The 21,540-nt window shown below is 39.6% G+C and overlaps 1 protein-coding gene across 2 annotated transcripts in view; it reads left to right on the forward strand.

Moving 5' to 3' along the window:
- Window positions 1-21,540, forward strand: part of TGFBR3 (transforming growth factor beta receptor 3) — a 150,790-nt gene that overhangs the window by 104,850 nt on the left and 24,400 nt on the right. Inside the window, exons 5-9 of one of the 2 annotated variants that reach the window (XM_007428108.4) lie at window positions 8,481-8,664; window positions 15,104-15,266; window positions 16,708-16,855; window positions 19,459-19,648; window positions 20,527-20,831. In XM_007428108.4, the coding sequence (XP_007428170.1) occupies window positions 8,481-8,664; window positions 15,104-15,266; window positions 16,708-16,855; window positions 19,459-19,648; window positions 20,527-20,831 (990 nt within the window). The remainder of the gene's footprint in view (window positions 1-8,480; window positions 8,665-15,103; window positions 15,267-16,707; window positions 16,856-19,458; window positions 19,649-20,526; window positions 20,832-21,540) is intronic. The other variant, XM_015888053.3, reaches the window with a different exon arrangement.

The following is a 21,540-nucleotide window of genomic DNA, read 5'->3' on the forward strand; positions in this document are numbered from 1 at the left end:
CCAAGATGACTCTGGGTGGCGTACAATAAAACCAACAATTAAAACATATTGTAAAAACCACTTGAAACAATTAAACATAAGTAAGACTTGAACTCAAGATCTGAAGTGTAAACAGTAACTCTGTGTGTGTGTGTGTGCGCGCGTGCGTGCTCTAGTATTAGAGCTCTGTTCAAGTGAAGAATCTGGGCAGAACATCAGCCTTAATTTTTAATAGACAGTAGGATGACTAGTACAGATACCAGGAGTCTGACATTATGGTTTCACTGGGTGAAAAGTGTAAAGCATTTCAAATTGCGGCTTTCGCTTCAAGCCATGGACACTGGGGAGGCTTAAATCTGAAGGCTCTCCAGTTGGGATATGTGTGTGGCCATCCATGGAGCAAAGCAGGAGACAACTTGGGGTAGAGAGAACAGCAGTGTTAAGACATGTGGCTTACTTCAGGGTTAGTCTTACTTAATGGATTTCATTTTTCCCAAAGGATGAATATTTTTAAAAACCAGCCCGAGTTCTATGATTAAGATAATTTCTCATCATAGTCAGAATGCCTTGTTTGGGAAGGAAAAGTGCCGTAAGCCAAGTCATTGTTCTGAGAAGAGTGAACGAGGTCACTGCAGAAGACTGGAGAATGTGTTGGAACAGACCCTTATATAGAGCTCCCTGTGTATAAAGTTTGTGATAGCTGTGGATGGTTACATTTCTTAAGTTCATTACATGCTTGTTTATAAAAATGAAGCCTAAGTGGTGACAGGTGAAGTTTGTCACAGTGATAGGCAGACATTTCCATAACCACAAGCTTTGGCAGAGGAGTTGTTAGCTAGCCAATTGGCTGGGCAGGTAATCTTCAGACAAATAGTGTGCATAACTTTTTGATTTATTTTAAAGACAACGTAGGGTCTTGTGGAACTAGAGAACTTAGTGTTCCAGCTGGAAAGTATAGTTCCCTTCGTCCACCAGTTATCACTTGCCTGCCTGCAACAGTCACATGCTTGCACATAAATGCACATTGAATAAGGTATATTACAAATAATTAATGGGATATTAACCATATAGGATATTTTCCTCTGCTCTGTTACACAGAGCAGTTGACAAGTTCACTTGACACAAAGAGGAACCAAGTACTGTGAATGAGTGAGAAAACTATCTGCTGACACAGTCATTGCAGTGACTGCATCAGGCTTCAGAATGAAAACTCAACGAAGTCCAAGGGGTTTACACCCATCATTCAGAAAAGGAATTATTTTTTTCTATAGTGCTGCAAATGAGCCAGTTTTGTGTAGTGGTTAAGGCCCCAGACTAGAGACCCTGAGTTCTAGCCCCACCTTAGACACAAAACCAGCCAGTCCCTCTCTATCAGCCCCAGGAAGCAGGCAATGGCAAACCACTTCTGAAATCTTGCCAAGAAAACTATAGGGATTTGTCCAGGCAGTCACCAGAGTCAAGACTGACTCAAAGGCACCTCCCCTCCCCGAAAAATAGTGCTGCAAATCTTTCTGAGTCTCTCCCTTATCTCTCAGTGAATCCACCTTGAGTGCTTGCTCTTAGGTGAAAACCCATAACTGAATGCAGAATGATAAAATGCTTTATTGGTCATCTGTATTGGTCATCAAAAATGCTCCTCTTGAAACGTGTGTGATTACCGAGCTCCTATCCTGCTCTCCAGCTCAGTGTTTTGCGTATGCGAAAGGATGGTCAGGAACTTAGCCAACCCTAAGCCCTTTATGCCCTTTCAGGCAAGTCCACTTGTTAGCCTCAAAAGTTACCTTCTCAAGCCAATGTATCTTTACATCCTGGAGATTTCCAGAGCAGCCTTATTATCCTGGAACAGATCAATTCTATTGAGGAAGCAGTTAATGTCAGATGAAAAGTAGTGAAACCAAGTGACGGCTGCCTTTTCTTTCCCTCTCTGGAAGAGTTTCTTGAACACGATCCAAAGAAAATAACACGCTTGGCTCATTTAATGTAGCCTTAAGCCCTCATAGTAAAACCTTTGAGACCTGGCAGGCACCACAGAATCCTTCTTTGCTCTTGCTTCCGTCACTCACTTTCAGACTGTATTTTTAAATTAGGCAGTCACGTAAAGCTTAATTAGAATTAATTATTTTATTCAAAAGCTGGAAACCACAGCGTAGCAATGTGTTGACTGACCAGACAGTGGCTTTCCCCCCATTTTCCAGCCTTACAAGGGCAGGGTGGCTCTTTTATTTTGATGGGGGGAAATGAGAGCAGGCAGGATGTACTCAGCCAACACACTGTAGTGCGGTGTTTTTATGCAGTTATGCTGCTGGTGCAACGCTTCAGAAACTTTCTGGAACATAAAGGCTTCGAATAGAAGATTGGATCACCAGCTAGTTTCCTTAAGATTGCTTGATCTTGTTACTTTGTCTGAAGACGTTGCAGAATTTGACCCTTCCTGTCAGTTCACGGGAATCTGCTAGCAAGCTATCAGGGCTGAAGTTTCAAATAACTTTCTGGGCAGTAAAGGGTTCCCAGGCATTTAACTGGATACTGGTTGTTTTTAACAGGAAGGGCTTTAAAACAGTTTTCCTGTTTAGGATAAGGTTTTGCCATATCCTGTTTAGGAAAAGACCTTGCGCTTTGATTCTTTGCTTTACTTCTGGGGTGGTTCCTAGTTCCAGCCTGGGACTACTAGCCCATTACTCAGCCCTCCATTCATATACCTTGTTCTTAAGACATTGCCCATAACAACAGGAATGACGATGTGGGATAAACCTGTATACATCTTTTTTTACACTCCATTTCTGCAACGGGAGAGGCCTTCTATATGATGAGTTACAAAACACGAGAAATCATAATCAAAAGGGCTGTGAACAGGTGCAGGATATTGTCTCAAGCGATCAAACCCTCCCGCTTAAAAAACAAAGCTGATGTATATGCTTTACGTGGGTGTGCTTGTGTATGCACGCACACATGCGGTGGCAATAGAGACCAAGCACAGAATAAGTCCAGGAGTTTTCTGTGATGCAGGGCAAACCAGCACAGCACAATAAGTGAATCGAGAGTAAATGTTCCCCCCTCCCACTCGCAAATACTCTAGTAACTTCAATTAAAAATATCCCGTATCGGATGGCAGCTGGTGAAAAAACTGCAGCACCGGTTCCAAACATCTCTCACTAAATTGAGATTTGTTTTATTAATGCTACACATTGCCAAACGTAAGGAAGATGTGTTGAGACTATCAAGTGATGAATGGCCAGAATAAGGGTTAGTGAAATGTAGAATAATGACATTTGGGGCTCCACTTTTATAGAACTCTGGTTATTCTTTTATAAGTCCTCTAGTAAAATTGATATATGAAACACTGCAATTAATATAATTTCTTTTTAAAAATGAAATGCTGTAGCATGGTCACATGACCATCAACAAATAAAGAAGGTCGTTGAGATCTAAAGCAGATTTAGCCTGTACTTTTTAAAATCTAGTCTAGGAAAGGGAGAGTGGTTCTTATGCTGATTTCTGTGATTTGACTGACTGAAATAAACTCTTGCTTCAAAGGGAATGTCTTTACCAGTCTGAATATGTTATATGGACATTCTTTTTTGTAAGATAATAGATACTAAAATACCCCACATCCCCACTGCTGTCTACAAGTAATATTGCATTGGGTCATTCATGCAAAAAGATACCAGTACCTGCTAAAGAATTAGAAGTCCTTCATAGATACATTTTTCCAGCTCAGATGCTTTTCAGTGGGAAATGAATATATTAGTACAAAATAGATCAACAGCATGGAGCTTCTAGGAGCCAATGTAACTCCTAGATCAGCAGTTCTCAAACATTTTGGTCTCAGGATCCCTTTACATTCTTAAAAACGATTGAGGACCCCAGAGAGCTTTGGTTTATGTGGGTTATATCTATTGATATTTACGGTATTAGAAATGAAAACTGAGGAATTTAAAAATATTTATTTATTTATTTATTTGACTCACAGACCCCCTGAAAGGGTCTCAGGGACCCCAGGGTCCCCAGACCACACTTTGAGAACCACTGTCCTACATGATCCAAGTACAAGAAATCATATAGCATTCTATGCATTTTTGTTGGAAGAATAAGAAGAGGAGGAGGAAGAGGAGGAGGAGGAGGAAGAGGAGGAGGAGGAATAGAAAATTAGCTGTAAGACAATAATTAGACCATACATAGCAGAAAAGAGTAAAAGGCAGAACTAAAAGAAAATACAAATCATGTTTCTGTATCAACCCTAAAATTTACTCAATCAGATCCACATTGTTTATTTGGCTTTGGTACCCAGGCAATTTCATACGTTCACGTGGTGGTATTTGGACTAGAAAAGATTGCCAGTTTCTATTGTCCATTGGCATGTGTGAAAATGCTCAATTTGTTAAAGATCTAGAATTTTCAAAATCTGACAAGTCAAACATTAAAAGGAATGAAATTGTAAATAAAATGTATCCTTTGCATGTTTGCAAATCATGAATTTAAACAACCATTTCCCATATTTAATTGATATTGTACTAGAGAGAAGGTGGTTGCACAACAGCTTCAGAGGATCCTGGATGAAGCAAATTATCTTGACCCCTTTCAGTCAGGATTCAGGCCTGGATATGGGATGGAAGCAGCATTGGTCACGCTTTTGAATGGTCTCTGGTGGGGGCAGAATGGGGGTAGCGCATCCATCCTTGCTCTACTTGACCTCTCAGCAGCTTTCAATATCATCAGCCATGGTATCCTTCTGGATCGGCTTCGGGGGTTGGGAGTTGGAGGCACTATATTGTGCTGGTTTTCTTCCTTTCTCCAAGGCCAGTTCCAGTCGATGTTGATGGGGAGCAAGAAGTCCCACTCTGCCCCACTCTCGGCCCCTTCTAGATGTATCCAGCTGTACATCTCTGTCCCTGGTGAGCTAGGTGATGCTGTTGATGCCCTTTTTTGGTGCCTGAAGGCTGTGGGGGCCTGGATGGGGAACAACAGGCTTCAGCTGAACCCTGGCAAGACTGAGTGGCTCTGGGTTTTAGGGCCTTCTGTATCTGGGACTTTACCATCTCTGGTGCTAGATGGAGTTGCACTGCCCCAAAGAGACCAAGTGTGCAACCTGGGGGTTCTTCTGGACTCATGACTCCTGCTCAAAGAGCAGATGACCCTTGTGACCCAGAAGGGTCTTTGCACAGTTTTGTGTTGTGTGCCAGATGTGCCCATTTCTGGATCAGGAGGCTCTACTCTCAATTGCTCATCTCCCGAATGGACTACTATAATGTGCTCTACATGGAGCTGCCCTTGAAGAGTATCTGGAAGCTTCAGCTCGTGCAAAGTGCAGCAGCACAAATAGTTGTGTGTGCTCCAAGATCTGCACACATTACACCTCTGCTAAGTGAACTGCATCGATTGCCATTTTGCTTCAGTGTCCAATTCAAAGGTGTGGTTTAAAGCCCTACATGGCACGGGACCAGGATATTTGAGGGACCACCCCTCCCTGATGATATCTACCCATCCCATCAGGTCTGGCAGGAGAGGCATATTGTGGGTCCCATCGGCTAGGGAATGTTGGGCAGGACCTTGGAAGAAAGCCCTTTCTGCTGTAACCTGTGCCCTGTGGAACATCATTCCCCCTGAGGTGAGGTTGGCCCCAACCCTGTTGGCCTTTCAGAAAGCCCTTAAAACATGACTTTGTCAACTAGCTTGGGGATTCCATGGTAGAGTGGAGCCTTTTAGATGGTTATATGACAGTTAATGGAATATACTCTCTATATGTTTGCCTGCCATCTTGTTTTTTTATTTGTTCTTTTCTTGTTTTATTTTAATTTAAATTGGTTGTTTTGATGGTTTTTATATATTCTTGATTATTACTATGTATGCCGCCCAGAGTCACTGTGTGAGATGGGCGGCTATACAAATGTGAATGAATGAATGAATGAATGAATGAATGAATGAATGAATGAATGAATGAATGAATGAAGCCCTATACAGTATTCCAGGACACCATATGCAAACAGTGAGCAAGCTTCATTTGTTAATGGTTGATGTATTGAATAGTACTCATTATTGTTTTTTTACATGGGAGTGCAGCATAGTTTAAAAAGTTGAATACACTGCCATTTTGTGTTAAAGATACACTTTAAAAAATATATCTACTCTTTAAGAGTGTATCTGTATGCTTCCAGTTAGTCATCCAAAAGTATCTTCAAATCTATTTGCAACATGTTGTTGTTTGGAACAGAGCCCGATTGAGTTAGTTGTCTGGGTGATATTCAAAATCACCATGACAAGTCATTGGTCACAGTATTTTAGAAAAAGTGTCCAATGGAAATAATCACATTGCTCTATTTCACTCTGTTGCTCTGGGCATTTCTCAAACAGATCTCTTCCTTCTTTCCCACCAGAATAAGTTTCCTATGATGCAATCTTCCATTCTATGAGATTTGACAACATGAAAGACAAGTTATCAATTTTCTGATATTTCATCCCTCCAAGATAGGATTTAATTTGATTAAGAACACATGTGTTGCTGACATCTGTTTTAAAATAGTGCACATGACTTGTGCATGGTGTTCTTTGATATCCATAACTATTAAATGCAATGCTAATGGGGATTCCCATGTTAATATTTTAGCTCCCATGCATAAGTCCATGAAAATAATTGTCAAGGGTTAGGCAGTTTTCCAGAGTGTATTAGTTTCTAGTATTTTGGGGTCATTTCATTTCCTGGTCCAGCTGGGTGGTTAGTCTACCAATTAATACAGTCACCCATTGGGGAGATGGGCGGCATACAAGTTTAATAATAAATAAATAAATAAATCCATCAAGATTTGCCTAAATGACACTGGTTAACAATGGTGGTGATATAATAGATCAAACTCAGTTAACCCTGAGCACATGCCATAGAAGCATCTCTCTGTGCTCTGTTTCTCCCACTTAGGGAGCTTTGAGATTGATTTGATATTACATGAGCTGCTCTGTTTTGTACTATCATTGACTGACTTTTCATAGAGCAGTTTTAAGAGTAAGAAAGTTCTTTCTTGCAGGATCAGTACAGTCCCCTTTGCAAATGGTATTGTGCCTCAGGACTTTATTTCATTGCATTAGTTAGCTTGCCTGGGTTTATACATCAAAGCCATTTTTGTGTCAGATTGGCCTTGAAAAGACCAACTTTCATTGCACAATACTCGCTTCACTGTCTGAGAAAGATTTTTTTTCCATCAATGGACTGATGGTCCTCTGGTTCAATGTAGGGCAGCTTCCTGTGTTTGTAGATGTTTGCTGACTTCAAACCCTCTAATGCTGTTTTCGTGGGTCCTACCTGAACATTTCACTTGGTTTAGAACTTCTTGTGAACTTGACTGTCACAGTGATAATGAAGCAGTAGAATGATATCTTGAAAGGAATATAGAAAAGTGGTGGATAATGATATATAAATAATCCCATCTTTGTTCATGCAATACAGTAATACATCTGAGTGGATTCTATCCATTCACCCTATGCAACAGGGGGGAAAAACTATTCTCCTTTCTTTTATAGAGAACAGGAACCCAGCATTAACTTAGCATTCATCTTCACATGCAGTACAATGTGGGTGTTCAGTTTACAATTGAGTCCCCCATTAGCAAGGGTTCCTCTACGCCAGGGTTCCTCAACCTCGGCAACTTTAAGACGGGTGGACTTCAACTCCCAGAATTCTTGCTGGCTGGGGAATTCTGGGAGTTGAAGTCCACCCATCTTAAAGTTGCCGAGGTTGAGGAACCCTGCTCTACGCTTTATGTGACTGCTTTGTGTGTATCAGGAAGAGCACTCAAACTGCTGCTTCCTCAACAGCAGTGAGTGGGGAAGCTTGATAAAATGAGCTGTTGAAGTGCCCCTGGTTTGGGAATTCAGCCTGGAGCAGATACTTTTGGTGGTTCATCCTTTTCTTTGTATTACATAGTTCAGCTTTTCCAAATGTTGTTCGGGAACTACAGGACCTAAAATTCTCAGCCACTGTTTATGGGGGTTCTGAGAGGTGTCCCACCACATCTGGGGAGTGACAGCTTGAAGAAGGCTGTCACAGGCTATTTCTCTTTAAGGTAGAGTCACATGTATCCCCCAAAAGAATCAATAATTTTTTGTTGTTGTTGTTATTTTGTTAATTAGGTAATATCTGTGTTTTTTCTATTCATTGTCCATATAATGCAAGAGATCCTGTTAAGTAATATCTAGCATTTTGGGCCACATGTTTCAAATCGTTATGCATATTTTCTGTTTTCTTTCTAGAAGGTAACAATGGAAATATCCTCTCACCCACATAGAATCTTTTGTTGATAGCTAACTGAGAAGAATTGAATCCCATGTTCTTGGTGTGATACTACATTTAAAGTGAATTCAGATTGTCTAAATTATTGCAATATAGATTATTTAACAGGTAGCAGGGACAATGTCACAGTTTTAATGTCATGGCTTTGTAGTTGCTAACTTTTTGAAGAGATGATTGTTTGGTAGCTGGTGACTATCACATTAAATATGGCTTCTAATCTCCTCAGGTTTCAGCAGGTTCTATTGTGCAATTTGAGAAGGAAAACTTCTCCTTGTCAGCCAAGAGGGAAGAAAGGCCCCTCCCTCAAGGAAATAAGCATCTGTTACAGTGGGCCCAAAAGGAATATGGGGCAGTAACATCCTTCACTGAATTTAAAATATCCAGGAATGTTTACATAAAAGTGGGTGAAGGTAAGTCTGGCTAAGTTTGTATGACTGTTAATAAGAAGTGGGGTTTTATTAATGTTTGTTTTCAATCTCATGTGAGAGAATTTCCTTGATATCCTGAAATAAGAACATTGCTCCAAAAGTTGTTTCCTTTGTACCCTTGTCGTTGCAAGAAGGGGAAAGCGGCATATTTAAAAATTAAAAAGTTACACAGAATATTAACTGGGGATATCTGGGTGAAATTTGGCTTTCCAAAGGGTTTCATTTGATACCCTCCACAAGTGGTAATTGAGAGATGAGAAGTTGAAGGAATGATTGTTGTGAAATAGGGCTTGCCAAAGCAACACTCTGAAAGGTCGAGATGGACTTCTCTCTAATCCTGGTGCTTGCCAAACTAGATGCTTGGATGACTAGGTGCTGATCAGAAAGCTTTTCTGATCGGAGTTTAAGGTTTAACATACATTTAGTAATATAAAATCTGTTACTGGTGCGCTACATGAGGCACTGATTGCATCTCAAAATATTTTGGTTCTTTGGCAGCGCAGCAAGATATCTAAAACTGGAACAATATTTTACTGTTCAATATGTTCCTTGAAAGTAAGCACGGGAAACCCAATCTGGATTGGGACACTAGCATGGAGGATGGTAGTGGATGGAGCTCTAATTTTATGTCCCCAAACCCTGATCTGGATTCAGTCCCCTGCCTCTGCCACTTATATTGCCAAAATGTTTGAACAGATCTCCTTTTGGCTATTTACATTGTAGGCATGGGATCCCAATTAGAATCAGGACATCAGAGAGCAGCACAGAGTTCTGACTGCCATCTTTTGAGGCTCCATTATATAGTGATTGAGATGGGCAACTTTTTGTCTGTGATTCTTCTAGTGTTAAGCAATCCATATCTAGCGTATTGGGAATGTGTTGTGAATGTTAGGCTTCTGTATTACTTCAAATTGCCATGCCATAATATATCATATTACAGATAATGTATTTTCATTTACGTCCTCTGGTAACTGAGCTGCACATTTCCTCTATAACTTTTCTGACTTGCCATTTTGCCTTCTACATTATTATGCCCTTATTTCACAAAGTATTAATTAGTTAACAGTCTTTCAAAATCGACTTCAATTAATTTAAGTGTTCCCATTTCAGTGCTGAAACTCTTTTCCCTGTTAACATTTGTTAGCACCTAGAGCGTAATCCCTTTGGTTTTACGTTATCCTAGAGTTAAATCTCTTTAAAATACCTTCCAGCTGTAATGGAATTTTACTGTTGATATATGACTTTTGGCAGCAATAATTTATTGAAGAAAGTTGATACACAATGAACATTTCTGATAAAATGCCTTATTCTGTTAAGCCAAAAGAACTAAAGCTTACACCAGTGTTGGGTCATGTTGGATAGGAATATCAAGGTAACACCTAATTAATAAAAAAAGCATAATGCTGGCTTCCCCATTTTTAAGACAAAGGTGTTGACATCCCTCCCAAAATAGTAAGATCCAGGACACACTTTTTCAGTTCAGACAAGAAAGTTGGCAACATCCAAAGGTAAGAGTTATTTGTTAAGTGTTTTTTCTGGAATCAGTCTTTTCTTAGTAGTTGTTACTCTAGGCATCTATATATCCCAAACTGATATCTTGCTCTTATTGTTCGTTTGCTGGCAATGTTTATGTGAATGGCATAATGAAGTAGAGGACAAGTGAAGGTTGCTGGCATTAATTTTCTCCTAAAGGAAGATTGAGATCTATTCTACAAAAGCTAAAGACCAACAAATTGAACAGTAATTTCCATCCTTTATGTAGTAGAAGAATAATTTCTGTCTTTAAGAAATTGTAAGAATTTTTAAAGAATTTCTAAAAATTTATCAGAAATTAATAAGTTGTTTACATTAGCTTATCTATTGAGGAATTGTTTTTCCATGAATTCAACATTGCTATAAAGTTGCTATACAGATCCTTACCATCTGACCTTCGCCTGGGGGCAACTGTGGGCTAAGAAACTCCTGCACTAGTGCTATAATATCTACTGGTTCATAGCAATAGTAGCAAATAAGTAAATTTAAATGAATTTAAATTTACTTATTAATAGAATACGATTAGTGACCAGCAGGTAAATAAATAAAGTGCAGACACATTCCCTGAGGACCTTGTATACATCACCTTAAGTTCCAAAATGAAAGAAAAGATCTCATAAGCATATAGGATACAATCTTGTTCTGAGCCATACCATTTATCCATTAGGAACATCTACTCAGATTCCAAACTTTTCTTCTCCATTGATAAATTAAAAATTACTGAATTCTTGACAAACCAATAATTCATCTTTATTATGTGTAACTTATATACAGTAGAATATACACTGTTTTAATAACTTTTCATTAGCCCGAGCATTATAGTAAAACAATTCCTGTAGTATTGCTTGTATGCTGCCCCGGATTCACAACTTCTGCAGAAAGAGCAAATTAAGACCATTTGCACAGCTCCATCTGGTGTACTAGTTTAGCCGTTCCTGGATCAGGAGGCTTTGTTGATAATCACCCTTTGTTGTCACTTCATGGTTGGATTATTGCAACCCATGCTACCTTGAAGACCATCCAGAATGCAGTGGCCTGAGTAGTAACAGGTTCAGCCTAATTTGCCTGTTTTATACTGCTACAATGGGAGCTGCACAGGTTGCAAGTAGGCTTCTGGGTGCAATTCAAGATTCTGGTCATTACTTTTACAGCCTTATTTGGCTTAGGACCTTGGTATCTATGAGACCACCTTCTTCTAGTGGTACCTGCCTATCCAGTGAGATATAAAACAGGAGGCTGGCTGTGGGAGTGTTGTCATCAAAGACCTGGTAGTGAGCCTTCTCTATGGCAGCCTCCCTTCTCTGGAAGAAGTTACCTCTAGATAAAGATGGCTGCAACCCTGCTAGTATTCTGGAAAACTGTCAGGACCTGGGTTATCTGGAGGACCAGCATGGTTGATTAAACAGAGAAAGTGGCACCAGCAGTTGATGAAGAGGAGATGGCTGTCCTTATGGTTTTCTATTTATTGTCTTATTTACTGCTTACTGTAAGGGAGACCTTAAGTCACTCGGGGTAATTTTTCAACTGGAGTAGCATATCAGCCTAAGAAGTATCATATAGGTGTAGATGTAGATGAAAAATGAAAATTGTGTCTCCCCATCCTCACCCCTACCCCATGCTGGACTACTGAGAAAGGCTCTTTTTAATTAGGAAATATATACAGTGGTACCTCGGGTTACGAACGCCTCTGCTATCGAACTTTTCGGGTTGCGACTAGCTCCGGCTGCAAAAATTTACCTCGGGTTACGAACTCCGCCTCGGGTTACAAACCGGATCCGCGGCCATTTTCCGCCATGACACGTGGTCCGTGGCCATTTTCCGCCCGTTCCACGTGGTCTGCGGCCATTTTCCGCCCGTTCCACGTGGTCCGCGGTTGTTTTTCCGCCCGTGCCACGTGGTCCGCAGGCATTTTTCCGTCCGTGCTGCGTGGTCCGCGGCTGCTTTTCCACCCCTGCCGCGTAGTCCACGGCCGTTTTTCTGCCCCTGACGCGTGGTCTGCGGCCGTTTTTCCGCCCCTGACGCGTGGTCCGCGGACGCCGGAATGGATTAACGGTAATTACATTGAACCTTATGGGAAAATCTGCTTCGAGGTGCGACCAATTCGGGGTGCGACCAGAGTCACGGAACGAATTAAATTCGTAACCCGAGGTACCATTGTAGAGGCAAATGAGTAGGTTGAACTAGTGCCTTATTAATAAAATTGGCAGTTAAGGCTACCCTTTGCTGAGGTTTTTGCTTGCACATAGGAGTAACTGCTGAAAGTATATACTCACGAACATAAACAAAAGGCTGCTGGTGCTTCTTAACTACATGAATAACAAAAATAATAAGACACCAGAGCAGTGTAGTGTGCACACACACACACACACTTTTCCATTAACTACTTGCAAAATACACACGAAACCTACCCACCCACTCACATGCACTCTAATTTCCCCATAGTAATAGTTTTTTTTTAAACAGCCCTCATTTACAAGATCTGTTAGCAGGCATGCCTGTATAATCTCAGCTGCTTTCCACTCAGTGTGGTCCCCCTACATCACCCTCCCCAGCCTAATTCAATAGCAGCAGGGACATGATTGCTCTGGAAAAGCAACCCAATCACAGGCGACAAAATAACTGCCCGATCACAGCATTCAGGATGAGGCCACTCCCAATAGGCAAGTTGTGCTCCGAGGCCAAAACAGAATTCAGAATCTGTCTCTTTTATTTCAAGCGTGGAACACTCAAAACACATGTGTCCCACCTAACTGGTTTAGCAGAGCTAAGGGTCAGACTTGATTAATCCTTGGATAGGAGACTCTCAGGGAATCTCTGGGCTGAAGACTAAAGTGGTAAGTCACAAAACCTCCTGCAGGGACATAATGTCAAAGCAGTTTGGTCTTGTTACCATGAAATCTACATGGGTGTGTCCATATAATCACCAGAAGTCTAGTACAGCAAAAAGGAGACTTGACCTTTACCTACAAAGTAGGCACTTTACTAATACACTATGATTGTTTCCTGTAGCTGAATTAATCTAAACAGCATATGATTTAACATGATATCAATAAAGTGAAAGAAGCTGTCAGGTTTTTGAGGTATTTATTTGTTAGTACTGATGACTGAAACAAGAGGAGGTTCCAGAAACACATGGTGAAAATGCAGAATCTCCTATAGTGTTTCCCGTTAAAACATGTGGTGATATTCCCAGAGAACTGGTTGGAAAGCCATTTGCCTGTTTAACGACCTTGCATTACTACTATTGAGAATCAATTTTGTACGTGTGCCTTTTGTGTACATTAATCTGAGTGCAAGCTGGACAACTTCAGGACTACTTTCCATTGTCTGCAATGGGAGGAGTTGGCAGAATCTCTGCAGCTTTGAGATCCCATCTGGCAGGATACTTAACAGATGTTTGGGGAGTGCTCTGTCAGATTCTGAATAGATTTACTTTCTCATGGTTTACACAAAAGGATCCTTTAGAGAGGAAGGCAAAGGGAGACTAAAACCCATCTTTTAGATGTAGAAGATCAAAAATAAAACTCCAGTCTCAATCCATTCATACACATCTTTGGTATGATCAGATGTGAATGACCATCTATTCAGTTCTAGTTGCCGCATCTTAAGATGGATATTGGAAAGCTAAAGAAGGATAAAAAAGGTCAACCCAAACAATCAAAAGGTTGGAGCAACTCCCCTACAGGAAATGTTTACAACATTTGGGGTATTTAGTTTATTAAGAAGACAAGGAAAGGAACATGATATTGTAGTCCCCTTTTCTATTTATTCGTAAAAAGTATTATCTGCTTTTCATGAAAATCATAATGACCCCAAAGTAGAATATAAAACAATAATCCTAGCTAAACATGATGTGGAGGAAGTGTATGGAGGTTAAATTTCTCTCTCTCTCTTTTATAATATTGGAACATAGGAACATCGAAAGTCAGTGAACGATGAGATATTTGTTATATGTTTTATTACTTCAATCAACAATATACAAAAATGGAGAAAAGGGGTAAAAAAGAGAATAAAAAAGGGAAAAGCACAAAAATAAACAGAGAGGAAAATAAAGAAAAAAGGAAACAAGAAATATGTTACATATAAGAAATCAGTTTAATTTCTAAACACATCATTAAATCTTAACTACATGGAATTATATGAATTAATCTATTACACTGATATAGAGCTAGTGCATCATCATAAAGTGAATATATAGTTACCAGTGATCCAAGACTGTAAATCTGGCATTGGTTTGGCTTTCCAACACTGAAGAATGAATACATTCTTCGCATGTATGCTTTGCATGGTATTGTATTTTGGGATATTTGTCTATTGTATTTTTATGCATGTGATATTGTAAATAACTTGAGCCCTGTGAAATAGAGTATACCTGTTCTGAATAATGGAGAAAGTGTTCCATAGCATAGTGTTTAAATGAGATTGAGCTCTGCTATTCTTTACCCTTAATTCTGAATTCTATAATATAGGAACTTTGGATATCCATGTTAATTGTTGAATTATTACTCTTTTAACAAAAATGTATAATAAGCGTAACAAGAGGCTTGAATTATATGAACTGCTAAAATGGAAAATGCTGAAAAATACATTTTTCTCCAGGCTTCTTCCTCTGTGCTTACTATGTTAGTTTTAGAATCTTTTCTAAATGAAGTTCTGAATATTTTGACTGATCAGAGAGAGAAGTGAATAATGCAGAAATTTGGAGAAATTATTCAAACACAGAAAAACTTCCAAAATAATATGAAGGAATGAATGTACATTTCCTTTCTTTATTAAGCTTCTAGTGGCTCAGCACTGCTGCAAATTTAATCTGTATAATTGCATTTGCTAATCTCAGGTTAATTAAAGCCAATGTATTAAATAGTTTATCTCTTTTTCTCTTTTTTAGTTCAATTTTTTCCTACAACATGCAATATAGAAAAGAATTTTATTTCTTTGAACTACCTTGCGGGATACCTACAACCAAAGACAGCAGAGGGATGCGTTATCTCTAGTGTGGCCCAAAATAGAGAAGTTCATATAATTGAACTTATTGCACCTGATTCAAACAGGTAAAAATACCCAATCAGATTACATTTATTCAAGTCGAGAAGAAACTGATTTCAGCCCCTAGGACAGTTTTAAGGACACCAAGCCTCATACTATAAAAGCAGCATAAAAAGTATAAAAATACAAAGTATTTAAGCTGAGACTAGATATGCTAGAAAGTCCATACATTTGTAGAAGAGGAAGGAGAAAACCAACCATTTTACAATTAGAATTGATATACTGATGTTTTGAAATCATAAATTCAACATCTCCGACCTAACATTTTAAACAAAAGATAAATCTAATGAGGCAAATCAAATTAGATGCGGTATTTTCTCTTAAAACGATGGATTTAATGCCAAATTGTGATAAGCACAAAAGTCAACTATATAAAGAATTAGAGCTCTGGCTTAAACATCATGTAGCACACGGTAATTGGACAGAAGCTTAAAAAGTTGTTTGAAGTCCTCTTTACCCCCAAATTCTACCAAGATCAGGACTGTATGTTGGACATTTACCTTTTACCATAATAAGCTGTCATGGCAGGTAACAGTAGGTAATAGTATCTATCTGTTCTGATCTCAGAAAAACTAAGGAGAGCTAGACATGATTAATCCATGATTCCTACTAGGGAGGCAATAGCCAAGAAATGCTGAAGATTAGACTAGAAAATTGAATAAACATCCTGGGAGAAGGTAATGGCAGACCACATCCACATTTTTGTTAAGAAAACTATCCACCAGGAGTTGAATAGTTTTATGGGGGTGGCATAAAGAGACAAGAATAGTAGTCCAAGGGATTGAAGGAAATACTACGAAGTTGTAAAGGGGTTGAGAGGAGAGAGAAGGGCTCACAGGAGTTGGAGAGTTGGGTATTGATTTAAAACAGACAACAAAATCTTTGGCAACAAAGCTAACATATCTATATACCATTTAAAATATGAGGTACAAAGATTCAGTAACTCTGCGTATGTAGAGTTTGCTTCTAAAATCCAGCCAGCAGATTGAACTCTTCAGTCTGTTATTCTGCTCTTTGCCAAATTGTAACTTCAGGATACAGCAAGGTGACTGTTGTTTCGTACTACCAAAAGGAATGGAGGTATAAATCTATATTTAAAACTTTTGATACAACAGGAGGGAACTGTGTTGTGTAGGTGTGAAAAGCCAGCTCTAAGTGGTTTTCTTTAATTGACACCAAAATGGAGAGAATGTGCAATCTTTAAACGGGAAAGACAAGCTTTTCAGGAGCATTATTAGTGTAAAAAGCATGTTGTTTCCATTGTTATTTAAAATTGTTCTAGCGAGTGTGATGGAACAGTCTGTTTTGCACATGCTGGACGTCTGGGATAACCTCCAGTGTTTTAATCTACTGGCCAGACACTGGGAACATGATGGATTGGAAGAAGGTTGAGAGCTGAAATTTTCTGGCATGTTGGCTCACTCTGCCTTGCTTTTCCACATCCAGCGCTTTCCAGGTGGATATCATCATTGACATCAGACCATCTCGGCCAGACACCACGCTTGTCAGGGATCTTGTACTTATCCTCCAGTGCAGAAAGTCTGTCAACTGGGTCATCAAATCACATGACGTGAAAGGGAAATTGGAAGCCATTGTAAGTAGATACAGTCCTGCTTCTCAGTCTGGAGGAGGCACAGTGCTGTTAACAGCTTATGCCTTTCTGTGAACAAGCAAGGGCCTGATAACAGATGGCTGTCTAAAGGTCTCCCCCTTTTTTCCTGGTGTTGTTGGTGCTTTGTTTTCTCCTAGCTACTAAGCAGCCTGCTACTGTGTGAGGGATGGATCAACGTTCATTTCTGAAAGCCTTTATCGACCTGAGGGATGCGTTGCATCCTGCTCTGTGCACACAGTGACTTTGAACCTTTTTTTCAAACACTTCATTTAATAAGAAATCAAGTCTTTAAATAATAGTTATGATTATTATCATTATTTAAATATCAAGAGCAATTGAAAGGAAAGGGTTCCACTTATTTATTTATTTATCTATCATATTTATATAGCTGCCCATCTCACACAAGGTGACATATGCAGAGTTCCTGTGTATGTTCCACTTACAATTCTAAAAGTTGAAGGGATTCAGTGACTATCACATTTCTTCTGCTCCCAAGAATGCATACATAAATGAAGCTATCTATATCTTATCTACCTACCTACCTACCTACCTACCTACCTACCGTACCTACCTGATTTATATGGCCACCCATCTCACAAATGTGACTGTGGGTGACATGCAATAAAACCAACAATTGCATAGAGCAGTGCTCCCCAGTTGTCAATAAAAGCACTATTGTAGTTCCTAGCATCTTACAGGAAGTATTTCTAAATATGGGGTATTTGTCACTGATTGTAGCTCCAGTTTTGACAGGGCCAGTATCAGCATTTGGCATTCTTTGGCTGCTGTTGGGGTCCCACCACAGTGTTAGGATCTCCTATTGATTGTGTTCTAGGCCCTCTCTTAAATAGGGTGAAAACGTGGCATCCTGAGCAGCTTTTGGCAACTGGATGTAACTGTCCTTTTCATTTCTCACAGTGACCTTCTTGGGGCCTTGTGAAAAATGAAAACAATTGGTGGAAGCACTGCCATTGCAGCTAGGCCCATCAGAGGACACCAAGGCAGCCTAAATTCTGGAGCCGCCTTGTTTACATATGACCCTTGTGATAGGTTTGCTGCTCAAGAAAATCAGATCTCTAAAACAACAAAAGGCTTTGTTTAAGGCAAAGCACACCGTGCTAGGGGGCGTGATTGCATCTTCAGACTCAGATGTATGTTTAAAGTCAATAACACTATGAAGGGCTTTTACTGAAAGGAAAGGCAAAGAGAAAGCACTTGCTGAATTGGGGTGGATGACCTGCAATCTTAGGGTTGCTTGGAAGAGAGAAAAGAGGGTGTGGTGAGAAAATGAAAGGAGAAAAGAGGGATGTCAGAAAGAGAAAAGGAGCCCACTACAGAGATGATACATGTCTGATGTGCCTCTGGCTTTGGTTTCACTCTGGGCTTCAGTTCTGCTCACCATGATTTCTCAACAGAGTATCTCTGAGAAATGCCTTCTAGAACAAAAAGGTTGCCCATCCATAAGGGAAGAAATAAATGGGAATAGAGCTACAACAGCTTAAGTTATTCAGTTTAATAACTTGAAAATCCAAGCCAGTGACAGGCAGAGACTGAACAGTTCTCTTTCTAAAGCATTTCTAGGAACCTGATGCACGTTGAACCAAGGGACTTTATACTCAAATGGTGCCTACTCTTATCCCGCCATGTTCAGTACTATATATTTTTATTTTTATGCAGCACAGTATGATTTCTGAGTAGCCATTTTCCAGCTACTGCTTAAATGCAACATTGCTAAAATGTCTGGGTTTGGGGCTTCTTGGAAGCTTTTTGCAGACTGTTAAAGGAACTTGGATGTATATTTGATGTTTGGTTTTTATTGCCGTCTTTAATTCATTGCTCTAATTGTGATCATTGCCATAGTGGAGGATATACTTTTTTCAAAGACTTAAGGATTACTTTGATGTGATCTTCAGTTATGCAGATGCCCCCCTGATTCTCCAAATATTCTGATATTAAAAATTACAATTTAATTCAAATCCTGCTGTCTTATAAGGGCAGGTGGTAGAGGAGAGAGGTTCTCATACCTTGCCAATCATTAGTAATGAATTATAAGCCATAGGAACCATTATGCTGTCTTTTATGTCCTTCCCCTACTGGCTGGAAATTCTGAGAACTGAACTTTAAACATACTTTAGAGAGCATCAGGTTACAGAAAGCTGTGGTACTGTGTATTTCCTCTCAGTTAACCCTTGGCATAGAGGATCTCATTCTGCTGCTATATGCAGCCATGGTAAAATGCAGTATAAGATGAAATAAATTCATAGAGCCATTTTATATGGTTATCAATAGAAGAATCTCATTAAGCAGTTAGATTCTGTCATGTGGCTATTCCTCAGCTGAAATAGTTTGAACTTACCTTACACAGTACCAATAATTTTTGTTCTTTTTGGTAAAATTGCTTGTGTGGACCAGAAAACATTGGGTTCTTCTGACTGAACAGTACAAAATGAATGAATGAATGAGCAAGCAAGCAAAGTTTGGTATGAAGTAATGGTTAACTAAATCTTTCATTTTTAAAAAATTAACTTTCATATGGATAAGAAAAGCTCTGTCCAGGCCTAAACTTTTCTTTTTCTTTTATACAGACAGCAAATGGTGTTGGCTTTGGAAAAGAGACTGAACGCTCCATGACAATGAGTAAAACTGTAGCATTTGATATTCCCTCCTCTCATGAGAGTTTGATCACCTGGGCATATGAGCACGGCTACCACCCAGTTACTACATATACAAAAGCACCTCTTGCTAATAGGTTCCACCTACAGCTCATGGATAGGGGTAAGGAAGAACATCATATGGTATTAAATACAATGGCATTATTTTGCTCTCCTTGGTCAGTTTTGCAGAGATCTTGAATTGAGAAGACACCTGATAGGCATTGTGCAGAATGTTACATTTGTGAGATGGTTCTCAGCTTTGTACTTTATTTTTCAAATGTTCTGTTGCCCTGAGCTAAGGATGCTGAGGGAATTCATGCTTTCATAGTTTATATACCATGCCAAAGCTGCTTTTTGTCCCCCCCAAGTGCTAAGTGCTAGGAACTGAAAGGGGCATAGATTTTCAGGAGGGAAACAGCACTGGGCAGGTTGGAGGTAGGGAGAGGATTGTATCTCCTTCCTCTCATACCCTGCTAAATGGATGCCTTCATTATTGCTTTATGTGAAGAAAGAGAAGTGACAGATCCTAATTGTATTTTAAATGGCATTCTTAGCATAATAGCTGTTTCATGCATACTGCTAAGTAAGCATTTATTATAACCTTGATTTGTTGGGAAAGCCAGGAACAAGCCAAAGTCAACTTTGCAGATAAGCATATTAATCCTGGCTTATTTGGTGAATTCCTGGGATTTTTCTCTTCATTACTTCTGCCAGAAACAAGAGCTGAGTTGAATTAAAAACAAATTTAGGAATAAACCAGAGTTATACATTCAGACATAATGGCAAGTCATGGTTAAAACAAGCTGGGAATCATAAACAGCCTCAAATATTGGCTTGTTGCAAGAAATAGGCCATAGTTTCTTTCTTGGGATGGCAAAGCCAAAAAGAAAAAAGAAATCACACTATGGTTTAACATGCTGCAGGAACTAGGCTAGTGCATGACCCTAGTTATGAATAAATTGAATGGAATTATTACTTCTAACTTCTCTCTTTCTTTAGAAGAGATGAATGATGAGGAAGACCATTTCCTTCCACCAGAGCTGAAGGAACTGCTACATGGCATTAAACCCCCTCCAATCACACGTTTCAGTGAAGACATTCGCTTTGGTCTTCTTCATGAGAATAATCAAGGCTCCTTGCCATCAGCTGATACCATTGACACAATCATGGCTAGTCATGGTTTTGAACAGCTTCTTCCAAAAGACCCAGAGCCAGAAGAAGTGCAGGGAAGTGTTGATGTTGCCATGTCTGTGAAATGTAATGACACATCCATGATTGTAGCTGTGGCAAAAGACTCGCTGGAGGTTAGCATGCTGTTTTAATTTCATTTCAAAATAATTAAAGAAGAATTATTGTAGTTTCTGCATGGTCATATGCATACTGATGTCAGGTTGGTACCGTCACAGCTGCTCTGTACTGTTTCGGGCTCCTCTTGCTTGTTCTGATGAATACGGTTCTGCAGAACCACAGAGCAAAACCAGAGGATGATCTTCTAATCAGCTCGGCAGGAGTTCTGTGACATAAAGAGCCATTAGTATTCCTTTTGGCCTCTAAACGGTATTGACACTCACCTGAGTCCACAGTCTGAGCAGAGCAGCTTTTGTTTCAGATACTGATCAAAGCCTAGCCAAGAGAATAAAATCATAGTCTTGAGATGGTAACCTGGACTATGTCATTCCAAACAGCTGGTCTCTTTTTTTCACATCCCCCTCCATTTAAATGTCCATTCATGTAGAAATCTCAGAGAGAGGAAATGGAAAACTCTACTGCCTTCCTCTCTTCTATGGTAGCTTTTATATATGTAAGGAAGTTTTGTTTTGTTTCTAATTGGATGGGAACCTCAAAAATCACATTTCTCTGTTATATTCTGAAATGGTCGAGTCTACTTTACAATCTCAGGATCTTGAAACTTCCTTCTACTGAATGGGTAGACTAAGCTTGCACTGGTCTTCCAGTTCCTTATCTGCTGGATAGCTGCCCTGCCTTTCCTATTTCAGACTCATTGTGACAGCA

This window comes from Python bivittatus, unplaced genomic scaffold (assembly GCF_059951505.1).
Source record: "Python bivittatus isolate LINGU-HERP-01145 unplaced genomic scaffold, Pbiv_v1 ctg000700_np1212, whole genome shotgun sequence".
In the NCBI taxonomy this organism is placed as follows: Eukaryota; Metazoa; Chordata; class Lepidosauria; order Squamata; family Pythonidae; genus Python; species Python bivittatus.